This window comes from Ylistrum balloti, unplaced genomic scaffold (assembly GCF_031769215.1).
Source record: "Ylistrum balloti isolate Yb309-2 unplaced genomic scaffold, AGI_CSIRO_Ybal_v1 Utg370282, whole genome shotgun sequence".
In the NCBI taxonomy this organism is placed as follows: Eukaryota; Metazoa; Mollusca; class Bivalvia; order Pectinida; family Pectinidae; genus Ylistrum; species Ylistrum balloti.
The window spans coordinates 449,031-461,559 of NW_026782216.1; the positions used below are offsets into that span (position 1 = coordinate 449,031).

At 34.2% G+C, this 12,529-nt stretch overlaps 1 protein-coding gene across 1 annotated transcript in view; it reads left to right on the forward strand.

The window, feature by feature from the left end:
- The window catches only part of LOC132552860 (BTB/POZ domain-containing protein 16-like), a 53,426-nt gene that overhangs the window by 11,761 nt on the left and 29,136 nt on the right, over positions 1-12,529 (forward strand). The window contains exons 3-10 of the mRNA XM_060217050.1: positions 753-909; positions 1,413-1,587; positions 3,929-4,038; positions 4,376-4,396; positions 7,528-7,554; positions 9,933-10,134; positions 10,646-10,788; positions 11,828-11,942. Of these exons, the coding sequence (XP_060073033.1) occupies positions 753-909; positions 1,413-1,587; positions 3,929-4,038; positions 4,376-4,396; positions 7,528-7,554; positions 9,933-10,134; positions 10,646-10,788; positions 11,828-11,942 (950 nt within the window). The remainder of the gene's footprint in view (positions 1-752; positions 910-1,412; positions 1,588-3,928; positions 4,039-4,375; positions 4,397-7,527; positions 7,555-9,932; positions 10,135-10,645; positions 10,789-11,827; positions 11,943-12,529) is intronic.

The window sequence follows — 12,529 nt, forward strand, 5'->3', positions numbered from 1 at the left end:
TACTGGCAATCCTGTTTGACATTTGTCAAGTCATCCATTTGGCTATATTCATGGTGTTAAACCAATTTGTCAACTGTATTCTTCGTGGGTGTTGTAGCAGGGCACTAGGTCACCAACATGCTTCTGATGTCTGCCCGATATATATAAATCAGGAAGATGTATGTATGTCTGTGACAGATGACTGTATCATGTAAAAGTCTTATGGCCAAAAGTACATCGTATCCTGTTAAAGATTTTAAAAGCATCAAAGAAATGGATGATAATTACTTTTATTCTATTTATTGATTTACTTGATGAGGAAATAGTGGTACTATATTTGATGGATACAAAATTTCAGTTAGGGTTTCCAAAGTACAGGTTAATTTCTACTTCCATTTCTGAATTTCTTGTTAGTCGTATATTTTTGTTGGGCTCAATTTTTGTGGTTTTTCAAAATTATACATTTTTGTAGGCGCTCGATTTCATGGATAAATCTTGCTCACAAAATTCACTATAATACTATCTCCCATATCAGCTTTTATCTGTTTATCATTTCATGGATATAGAAATTTGGGATTTAGATTTACCATAAAGTCAATGAAAGTAAATCACCCTTTAAAATTAATGAAGTTAAAGCATAACTGTTTCTCATCTGCTCATCAAGTGGACATTAAGAACAAATTGAGTCATTTTTGATATGGAAGTTTTGTTGATGTTTTTGTTATGATATTAGAATGATAGACATGACTCTTAAATATTTCTGTGTTTTCCAGCATCCTATTACTCCACGGTGTCGGATGAGGAAACTTGTCGGGAGCACCAACAGGTGGCGCCTCCCGGAGTCACTGGGAAGTGATCTGTTAGGGAGTCGTCAGGCCATAAAATCTGTAGCGATGCCCTTCAATCAAAGTCTCATCAATATCATCACAGGTTTGTCTGATAATTTAGTTATTTATCTGGCAATAAGCCCATACCTGGTAATGAACCCATACATACTGCCATTTCGTTGTCTTGCAATAAGCCCAGCACTGACTTTGAGTCTGTATTTGTATGTAATGATCCCCTACACATCTTAAAATATGAATAGAGTATCAAGAGAAAATCAGTTTAAGTTCTGTTGTATGAATCTGACACTGGTTTCTCCAGGTTCTAAACCTGTTCCTACCTTCTGAATTATGAGCTTGAAGAGGCATAGTGAAGATTACATTTAAGTGCTGTGAATAAGCTTTCTACGGAGCATATTTAAAATTTAACAACTACCAGTACATTTCAAATATCAGCTGACCAAGTTAAAATGAAATTCATGAACTTCATGATAAATGATAAATGTTCAATATTTGGGCATTTTTTTGAATGGTTGAAAAAAATAAGATAAAAACAAAACAAAATAAATTGAAAATGTCATATAGTTATTATGTCACTATTTGTTATAGCTGAAAGTCCCCAGATCAACATGAACCTGGACACAAGCATGCCTTATAAGTTCCGCCAGATAATGGACCGACCCTACACACAGCCAATGGCTGAGTCTCAGCCAGAAGCTGTGCAGAGAAATGGCAGTTTCATGGTACCAAAGCCTCCTCCAGTTCCAGCTTCTGCACCCTCCAGGTAAGTGGAGACAATCTCCTAATGGATGACCTAGTGGCAAAATCATATTATACAGTCACCTCAACTTAGATGTCCTGGGTTGGATTCCTTGAACTATGGGCCATATGGTCACCTGTGTGACCATGCAGGTTTGTCTTGGTATTATAGTTTCCTTTATCCAGGCCATAAAAATTATTAATATATGTTAGAATCCTGACTTTGTACTCTCCATGTAAAGAGATATTCTCCCTACCCTGTCTCTATACCCTACAGGAAAGGGGATACAATCTCCCAACCCCATCTCTATACCCTACAGGTAAGGGGATACAATTTCCCAACCCTGTCTCTATACCCTACACGTAAGGGGATACAATCTCCCAACCCTGTCTCTATACCCTACAGGTAAAGGGATATACTCTCACAACCCTGTCTCTATACCCGACAGGTAAGGGGATACAATCTCCCAACCCCGCCTCTATACCCTACAGGTAAGGGGATACAATCTCCCAACCCTGTCTCTATACCCTACAGGTAAAGGGATATACTCTCACAACCCTGTCTCTATACCCTACAGGTAAAGGGATACACTCTCACAACCCTGTCTCTATACCCTACAGGTAAGGGGATACACTCTCACAACCCCGTCTCTATACCCTACAGGTAAGGGAATACAATCTCCCAACCCCGTCTCTATACCCTACAGGTAAGGGGATACAATCTCCCAACCCCGTCTCTATACCCTACAGGTAAGGGGATACAATCTCCCAACCCCGTCTCTATACCCTACAGGTAAGGGGATACAATCTCCCAACCCCGTCTCTATACCCTATAGGTAAGGGGACACAATCTCCCAACCCCGTCTCTATACCCTACAGGTAAGTAGATACAATCTCCCAACCCTGTCTCTATACCCGACAGGTAAGGGGATACAATCTCCCAACCCCGTCACTATACCCTACAGGTAAGGGGATACAATCTCCCAACCCTGTCTCTATACCCTACAGGTAAGGGAATACAATCTCCCAACCCTGCCTCTATACCCTACAGGTAAGGGGATACAATCTCCCAACCCTGTCTCTATACCCTACAGGTAAAGGGATATACTCTCACAACCCTGTCTCTATACCCTACAGGTAAAGGGATACACTCTCACAACCCTGTCTCTATACCCTACAGGTAAGGGGATACACTCTCACAACCCTGTCTCTATACCCTACAGGTAAGGGGATACAATCTCCAACCCTGTCTCTATACCCTACAGGTAAGGGGATACAATCTCCCAACCCTGTCTCTATACCCTACAGGTAAGGGGATACAATCTCCCAACCCCGTCTCTATACCCTACAGGTAAGGGGATACAATCTCCCAACCCCGTCTCTATACCCTATAGGTAAGGGGATACAATCTCCCAACCCCGTCTCTATACCTACAGGTAAGTAGATACAATCTCCCAACCCTGTCTCTATACCCGACAGGTAAGGGGATACAATCTCCCAACCCCGTCACTATACCCTACAGGTAAGGGGATGCAATCTCCCAACCCTGTCTCTATACCCTACAGGTAAAGGGATATACTCTCACAACCCTGTCTCTATACCCTACAGGTAAAGGGATACACTCTCACAACCCTGTCTCTATACCCTACAGGTAAGGGGATACACTCTCACAACCCTGTCTCTATACCCTACAGGTAAGGGGATACAATCTCCCAACCCTGTCTCTATACCCTACAGGTAAGGGGATACAATCTCCCAACCTCGTCTCTATACCCTACAGGTAAGGGGATACAATCTCCCAACCCCGTCTCTATACCCTATAGGTAAGGGGATACAATCTCCCAACCCTGTCTCTATACCCCACAGGTAAGGGGATACAATCTCCCAACCCTGTCTCTATAACCTACAGGTAAGGGGACACACTCTCGCAACCCTGTCTCCATACCCTACAGGCAAGGGGAAACAATCTTTCAACCCTGTCTCTGTAATCTACAGTTAAGGGGAGACAATTTCCAAACTCTGTCTCTTTACCTTCCGGTTAAAGAATCAATCTGCTCCTTCAACCTTCAAGTGGATTGCCAAACTCAAGTTTATTACATTAGAACTTATATTGCACAGTTATCTGTTAAGCATTTTGCTTGTAACTTTAAAAACTAATCATAATTATTTAAAGTAAATATCTGTTAATGAATCAGTTATTTTTTTTCTAAAATAAATTTTTACCCAAAATACAATTCACTGCTATTTTATCATTCTATTATAATTCCACCTCTGTACACTAAAGTAACGTGATGGCCTTCTTTGGTTTTTGTTGGATAGATGATATAGAGACATTGGAGTATAGATTTATATAAATGATATTGTAGGGCACCTGCTGGTCCTGTCAACAAGTATATTCCTTCCAGTGCACGGCCGACTACACCAAAAGATATCTTTCTCTACCATTCAAAGAAAAACAAGAACTATGTCGGACCTGGTAAATTATTGTTTTAATTTTTTTTGTAGAAATCGCAATGTAGTTCAATAATGATTTAAAATAAAATTTAAAAAAAAGAAAGGATTTACGAAAGAAAAAAAAGTTATTTTTATTCATAAATTACAAAATATGAAGTACATGTGTGTAGACCATACAGTTTCATTTGTGTCTGAGCTTTTAAATTTTCATCTTTTGACAAACATTTCTGGATGTTTGTGATAGAAGGGACACAACTCTCACTATTATTGACAGAATATTTTTCCAGGAACTACAAGTTAGCATATTTTGATAAGAGAGGGTAAATTGTATTGAAACAATTAACATTTTACAATCATAGGCGGGAAAGTACGAGATCACGGTGAGTTTTCTGTATTGAATCTATCAGGAACGCTGTAGATTGTCCGCCAAACCATATTAGTATATAATTAATACTTATAATTACTGATATATAATTAGCATATACATATTGTAGAGTAATGCCATATTTTAATGCTTTTTGTTCTGTTTTGTTGCTTTTATTTTTTCACTTGTCCTAATTTAGAGAAAAAATTGGTTTTGTAACTTTATGTGTTAGACTTTGTGGTTTTAGCTATGTGTAGTGGATAAAGAGGGCAGGATATGCTTCTCTCATAACTTCTTTGGTACTTATAGTTTTTGTTGCATATATGCTATTATGCATATTTTAGTTACCATGATTAAAACCTTCAGTCTGACTAACAATTCCATCAGGGACTTCAAGTTCTTCATCCAATGAGATACTTCACATCCCTAGTACCTCATACTCATCCCTTGAAGCTGACTGATAAAAGAATAATAATGATAAAAGTGTACTTTCTATTTTTGTTTTTGTTTCTGGTAATCATTGTTAATGATATACACCTGTATATATATTCCTTTTATGTGTGGGACATGGATTAATTCACCAGTGCTGGCCAAATGGGCGTAATGCAGAGTCAAGCTTCCTCCCCTTGTAAGAGATCCTTCCACACTTCTGTCTCAGCGAACATGGATTAATTGATATAAATTGTTAAAACTTGTTTATTCATTTTCATAAAACAGTTAAAGTTTGCAATTAATTCCAAATAAACAGGATATCAGATAACACAAGACTTACAACAATGGTGTAAATAATGATATAGATTAGGCAGGTTTCCGTAGCACACAAGGTTCATATAACACAGGTTAAAGATACAGTGTATTGAATATCTATTGGAATTTCTTTTTTAATTTTGAGATATGCATAAATAATCAGATATTATGCAACATCAATAAATTAATACACATATTATTTTCTACTGCTTAATTGTGGGTAACCCTCCCTTTTCTTGGAAGACACATAAAAGTGGAGAGGGAGCTTATTTCCAGTAACATTCAGTGATATTGACATAATTTGATGAACTGGATTTGAAAATTAACTGTGTTTTAATGCCTTTTGTTTAAAATTGTTTGATAATTGTTTTACTCTCTGTCTCAAATTGATTTAATAATTTTTGCTTTGTATGCTACATTTAAATTTGAAAATTTTGTTCTTTGAGATGTTTTAAAAAGAATCGTTAGCATAAACTAGTAGTTTTTAAACTTAGAAATTGTATTAGTACTGTTTTGTTTGTACTAATGGTTAAAAAACAATAACACATACCATATTTCATTCAATTCATCTTAGTTTTCAGGAGTTGTAGGCAGTTATTCAATTTCTGATAGGTTTTGTTGAAAGTGAATCAATTGACCAGAGCATAGATAAAAAAGACAAGAAACTGTTAAACCTTAAAACTGATTTTGGTTTATATTGCAAGAATTTGCTGTGAAGGCATCAACTGAAAAAAATGTTTGATTTAAAATTGTTTTTCTTTTGAAAGGTTTGATGAAAAAAATAGTGATGAATTTTAATTTTTCTAAGAAAGAATGTGCTTCAGATTAGATTTATATATGTTTACTGTGTGTACCATAACACTAAAGATCCTTTTGAAAGACTGGCTTTTGAAGCATAACTTTTAACATTATTCATATATATATATATATAACATCAAATTGAAGAATTTATTGTTGTAATTATTTCTAACTATATTTAACAATTACAAAATGTATTTGCTCTTTGCTTTGGTGTTGGCTTACGCTAGTGGTAAGAATTAGTATTTTTTTTCACTTTTTACTTACATTTTATATTAAAATATTTACCACTAAGATTCATTTTTGAGAAAAATAAAGGTAAAAAGGAGGACTATTAGCAATCACATTAATTTCTTATTTTTTCTTAATTGCCTAGTGTAATTGCATGGGATATATCACTTTATAATCTTCCTTCTGATGAGTATTCTACTAAATATTGTATTTCTTAGTTTTGTAAACATTTAACTGCATGTCAATAACACATTAGTGACTTTGTAATTTTTTTCAAAACTTTTATCTATTGATGATATGAATTTAAGAAAAACAATTCTTTTAAAAACACTGCCATCATCAAGGAAATATTCTCATCCAAGGGAGATAACTAATACAGATTTGAGATAAAATTTGAAATTTGGTTTCAAAGAAAAGAATATCATGAAATCATAGAAAAATATTGTAACATGTATAGAAAAAGTTACAAATAAAAATGAAATGATATATATATATAAGCATACAGAACATTCCATGATTTGAAAGGAATTCTACTGATTTTGAAATGTCTTCCTTAATGATTGTGGCAGTTGGATTGAGTTCATTGTTTAATGGAGCGAGGTGACTGTAGATAGCTAATCCATCCTGTCTCCCCTTGCAGGAACTAATCAACGGTCTTTCTATATCAGCCCCTTGGGCATCAGTGGTATGGTCCATGTTTTGTTTTGTTGAATGGGTGTTTGAAATTTTGTAAGGGTGATGGATTAATTGTGTAAAGTTATAACCATGGGTCAAAGAAATTGCTTGAATTAACTCTGTACATTTATGGGATAATAGCTATTTTTTATTATGTATAAAATCCAAAGTGTCTACACAATGTGAAAAAATACATTATTTTTGTTTACCTTGAAGGTTCAATAATGCACATGTTAGATTTTTCAGATCAGTACTAGTGTTAATTAAAGCTTTTACTATGAGTGTGTTAAATCTGTATAATTATAAATGATCTGTTTTAATTTTCAATTTTAAAATTCTGCTTACTGCTATTTAAATTTACTTTATATTGTCAATATGTTTGATACCATATTGAAAAGTTTGCTGTCCTGTATTAGCCAAAAGAAAGGGAAAAAAACATTGATTGCCTGAAAAGATTGTTGATACATATGAAATTTTAAATGTTTTACAGAAAGATAAAATAACAGAAATATATATTGCCAGAATACTATTGTGAAATATTATACATTACGGTTCTGTAATAAGCCCACCCCTTGACCTGGAATATGATATTATATGTTGGCCCCCTTGACTTATTTATGAATTCTTTTATATTTTATTTATATAGTGAATGTTGATATTAAGCAATACTAGTCAATTCATCTGCTTCATTTACAGGGTTTTTGGGTCCAATGTCTAGATATGGTTGGTCTTCTCTATTGTTATGGTTGCATTTTTAATTAACATGTTTGAATCAAGAGCCAGATTGTTATTTGTTGTGAATTGAAAAAAAAAATCAGTATACATGCATCCCACAGTACATATTCTCTCTTGCAGTGGATTTATTTTGAGCTGTTAAAATTAATGCTCATCTATGTTTATTAAAAACTGCATTTCATCGCCAGTTCATATAAGCTAATACTTACACTTTTCTATTGATAAGTTAGACACCAACATGCTCTCAACTTTTATTTTTCGTATCATTTATTTTTCTTCATTCCCACACCCTAATTTATACCAAACTGTAAAGGGTTAACTGCATACTTTGTTTATATGTATTTACTGTATGTTAACCCATTACTTTTCAATATGATTTAGATATTGTCTTGTCATTTGGTAAAGTTTCAATAGTGTCAAAACTGATTTTTAAAGTTGTGTATTTTTGTCTTAATTAAATCTTTTCTTTCTCCTTCTTCTTCTTCAGCTGACAACAGAAATATCAGTATGATTAAAGAATATTTGTTAGTCAGATAGAATTTTAAATTGATGCAGGGATATTTAATCAAAATCGTTTGTTATATCAAACTTTACATGGAATATTTTTATTTTTCACAATAGAGCTAGGAGTAAGTACTGTAAACAAACAAGGCTTTTAATTTTGAATTTGTAGTTAAAAATCATGTTATCCAGCATTAGTTTGATAATAAGACATTGTTGTAGTGTCATTTCATCTCGCTTTTCATATTTTTGTTTTGAAAAAATGCAGAAAGCTTGACATGCATTTTATATACTAAATAGCTTCTTCTTTCACTTGCTTTCAGCTCTCAATCATGGTAAAGAACAAGATATTTAGATTATCAATTTTTGTTAAGCATGATAATACACTAAATGTGTCCTTGCAATATTTAAATGAAGTTGTTGCCTGAAGTTGTCAATTTATCAACCTAATGAACATGGATCATTATTTATTGAAATGCATGTCAGCATGAAGTATGTATTGTGTATAATCAGTGTTATAAGTATATATTAATGTGAGCTGATTCACTGCATACAATACTGATTGGATGTGAAAGTAATTATGATATCATTAATGTGAAATTTCAACCAATATACATAAATAATTTGATAGGGAGTTTAAGCATGTGCAAGATTATGGAGAGTTGTCAAAGTCCTTAGGGACTTAACACCTCTCACTGACCACGTGATCAGTAATGTTTTATAATGCAATATACATGTTAACAGTGAAAACCAATGATAGAACCCATATAGCCTCAGCTACTAAATTGTCAAAAACTTAATGTGGGGCATCCCTGGGTAAGAATGACAACTTTGTTAGCTTATATATAACACTCAAATATAAGAAATGCTTTGCATATCCTACATATAAATATAAAAACATGTCAACTAAGATTCCAAATTACAATGCCATAGGTACGTTACACAGTAACCAACATTATTAACTTTCCTTATATTTGACAGTAACATTATGTCATAATGTACATTGTAAATTACTATGTAACATACCTATGGCATCAATGCAATTGCTTGAAGATGGCCACAACATTGAAAACACTAGTGATTGTATTTTGGAATTTTAGTTGACATGTTAATATTTTGTACATACATATATATATGTCCATGATATTTTAAACACCCTAGTAGAAATTCTTTTGTCTTTTTATCAGGTTTAGAATGTAAATAGTTCTATTTTCACTGCTTGGCTTAGTATCACAAATATTTACCAAAATGTGATGTATAATTTATTTACTGTTTATTTGTTTTATGACTTAAGTTTATAGCTTTTTATCTGTTCATTATGAAAACATGTGGATATAAACACGAAAAAAAATTACATGTTTAATAAGTTAGATCATTAACTGCATGGATTTTTCTTTCTAATTTTGCTCATGACTTCAATATAATAATAATAAAATTATTGAAATTATTTAATACATGTTTATTTTAAATTGTTTTCATAGATAAAAAAACAAATTTTGCATTTAGTTTCTTTTTTTTCTGATTCACAGATAAAGACTTTACATTGTTATTTTATTAAAAAAATTCTTCTTTCTTTAACAGTTTTAATCAGAATCTCATTATTAAAAACAGCAACTGTTTATAATCTTAAAATGAATGGATATCTGTTTTATCTAACATTTTTTTAAACAAAAAGAAAAAAACTAAGAAAAAGAAAGAGTGGAAAAAATGATACAAGTATCAATAAAACATATTTCAGTATTTTGTAGATTCTCTTTCAATGTGCTGACTCAAAACTTTGACAAATAGACAGAAATTTTCCAGTAAATTTGTTGATTTTGTAAGGAGTATGATCTTGTAGTCACTCTTTACTTTGTTGTTGCCAGATGTACTATTGAAATGCCTTGGGATGGATTGGGAGTTACACCGCCCCTACTTGCAGAAGTCTGAGGTTCTCGCCCAGCTTCTTCGTGAGGCTGATGATCCTCGTGTCCAGAAATACTATCGCAGCCCAGCCTCCGAAACCCTTGACAGTTACATAAAGAAGAGTAACTTCTATAGCAATGAGTACCGTGAGATTAGTAACAGGTACTGTATATAAATAATTTAGGAAAACAACATTAATTAATGTAATGCAAGTATCATGACTGAAAGGTTTTACTTTTTTGTCCAGATGTTGTGAAAAATAACTCAAGTTCCACATCATGATGTGTTTTCACTGCCTGGATAAAACCCCTCAAAATTCTTAAATTTTGTATCAAGATGAACTTTGTAAAATTTGTTATATTTATTTGGATATTATATGCGTTCAAATGATGTTAGGAATTCATTCTGATTCTTTGAGTGTTTTTAATGTTTATTACATTTTTTTTCTCATTTTGCTTAGTTGCATAAAGATTATGTTAACTTTGTAAGTATCAGACATTCTGATAGGTCAAGTAAAGGTAATATTTGTTATACTCCATCTGATTGGTTGAATGAGTTTAATGTTTGTTATACCTCTTCTGATTAGTTGAATGAAGTTAATGTTTGTTATACTCATTTTGATTGCTTCATTCATTAAAGTTAATAATATTTTTTGCTGTTCTCCTTCTGACAGGTTGAGTATGGTTGATGGAGAAGAAAAGCAAGAAGAAGAAGAAGCTAAAGGATTAGATCATCCAGCCCATATCTCACAGAAGAGATTTAATAATGTCACTGTTATCAAACTTGACATCAGAGACCCTCTTGTCACCAAACGAGGTAAAAACATGTTGACCTAAACAGGGTTTTCCATAATTTTGTTAGTAGTAGGCTGTGTAGTGAAAGTAGGAGGCTGGCCTGCCGTGTACATGTAGTCGTGTACGGAACATTATTACGGAACTGGATTGGTGTAGGTGGCCAAATGATCAAAGTAGCCAGTCAAATTGGCCGGCGACCGGCTCTTATGGAAAACCCTGCCTAAAACATCTGATGTTTATTGAGTAGAACTGACTTTTCAAGGGTGTTATTATATTTATGTACAAAAAAAAAAAGGAAATACTAGACATTCGTTTATCAAGAATAAAAATATTGTGTTCAGTATTTGGTGTTATTGGTTTACAATGTACAAATCATCTTTGTATTAATGGGTGGTGGGTGGGGTAGAGGTAGGGTTATTAATGGGTGGTGGGTGGGGTAGAGGTAGGTTTATTAATGGGTGGGGGGTAGGGTAAGGGTAGGTTTATTAATGGGTGGTGGGTGGGGTAAGGGTAGGGTTATTAATGGGTGGTGGGTGGGGTAAGGGTAGGTTTATTAATGGGTGGTGGGTGGGGTAAGGGTAGGGTTATCAATGAGTGGTGGGTGGAGTAAGGGTAGGTTTATCAATGAGTGGTGGATGGGGTAAGGGTAGGGTTATTAATGAGTAGTGGGTGGGGTAGGAGTAGAGGTTTCAGAGAGGTAAACATATCACTTGCTGTTGTCTGTTGATTGTAGCAACCAGAAATACAAATTGAAAAGAAATCCAAAAGTATTTTAATGGTAATGCAGCAATTCATCAGCAGCAATGTTGTGTTTTGTTTCAGTTAGAAATATACATCAGAACACAGAGAAGGCAGGTGATGGAACAGTTCTGCATAACATGATAAATGAATTGTTGAAAGTGAAAATTCAAAAGTAAGGGATGAGATTATTACAAGGCAAAAAATTAAATAGGATTTGTTGGTTATTCTACTGAACAGTTATAGGTATGAAGATGGGCTTATTAGAGGACATAGGCTTATTTTCAAACAAAACAAATTTCTTTGTTTACTCATGACTGCAGCCATGGCTGTTACCCTGGGGAATTTGTACCATGATGAGCAAGAGGTGAACAAAGAAGACATAGTCGGGGTTTTAGCTGCAGCATCATACCTTGGGTGCAAATCTCTCATGGATGGGTGAGTATTGTGTATAAAGAAGATGTTGTTGGGGTTTTAGCTGTCACATCCTACGTTAGGTGCAAATCTCTCATGGATGGGTAATGATTGTGTATATAGAAGATGTAGTCAGGTTTTAGCAGTCACTTCCTACCGTGGGTACAAATCTCATGGATGGGTAAGTATTGTGTATAAAGAAGACATAGTCAGGGTTTTAGCTATCACATCCTACTTTGGGTGAAAATCTTATGGATGGGTATGTGTTGTGTATAAAGAAGATGTTATCAGGGTTTTAGCTGTCCCATTTACCTTGGGTGCAAATCTCTCATGCATGGGTAAGTATTGTGTATAGAGAAGATGTATTCGAGTTTTAGCTGTCGCATCCTACCTTGGGTGCAAATCTCTCATAGATGGGTAAATATTGTGTATAAAAAAGAAGGGCTTTAGCTGTGGCAATGTACCTTGGGTGCAAATCTCTCATGGATATATAAAGAAGATGTTGGGTTTAAGGTGAGGTCTTATGATTTGGCAATGGTGTATATAGAATATGAAGTCAGGGTATTAGCTGTAGCTTCCTACTTTGGGTGCAAATATGTAGTGAATAGGTA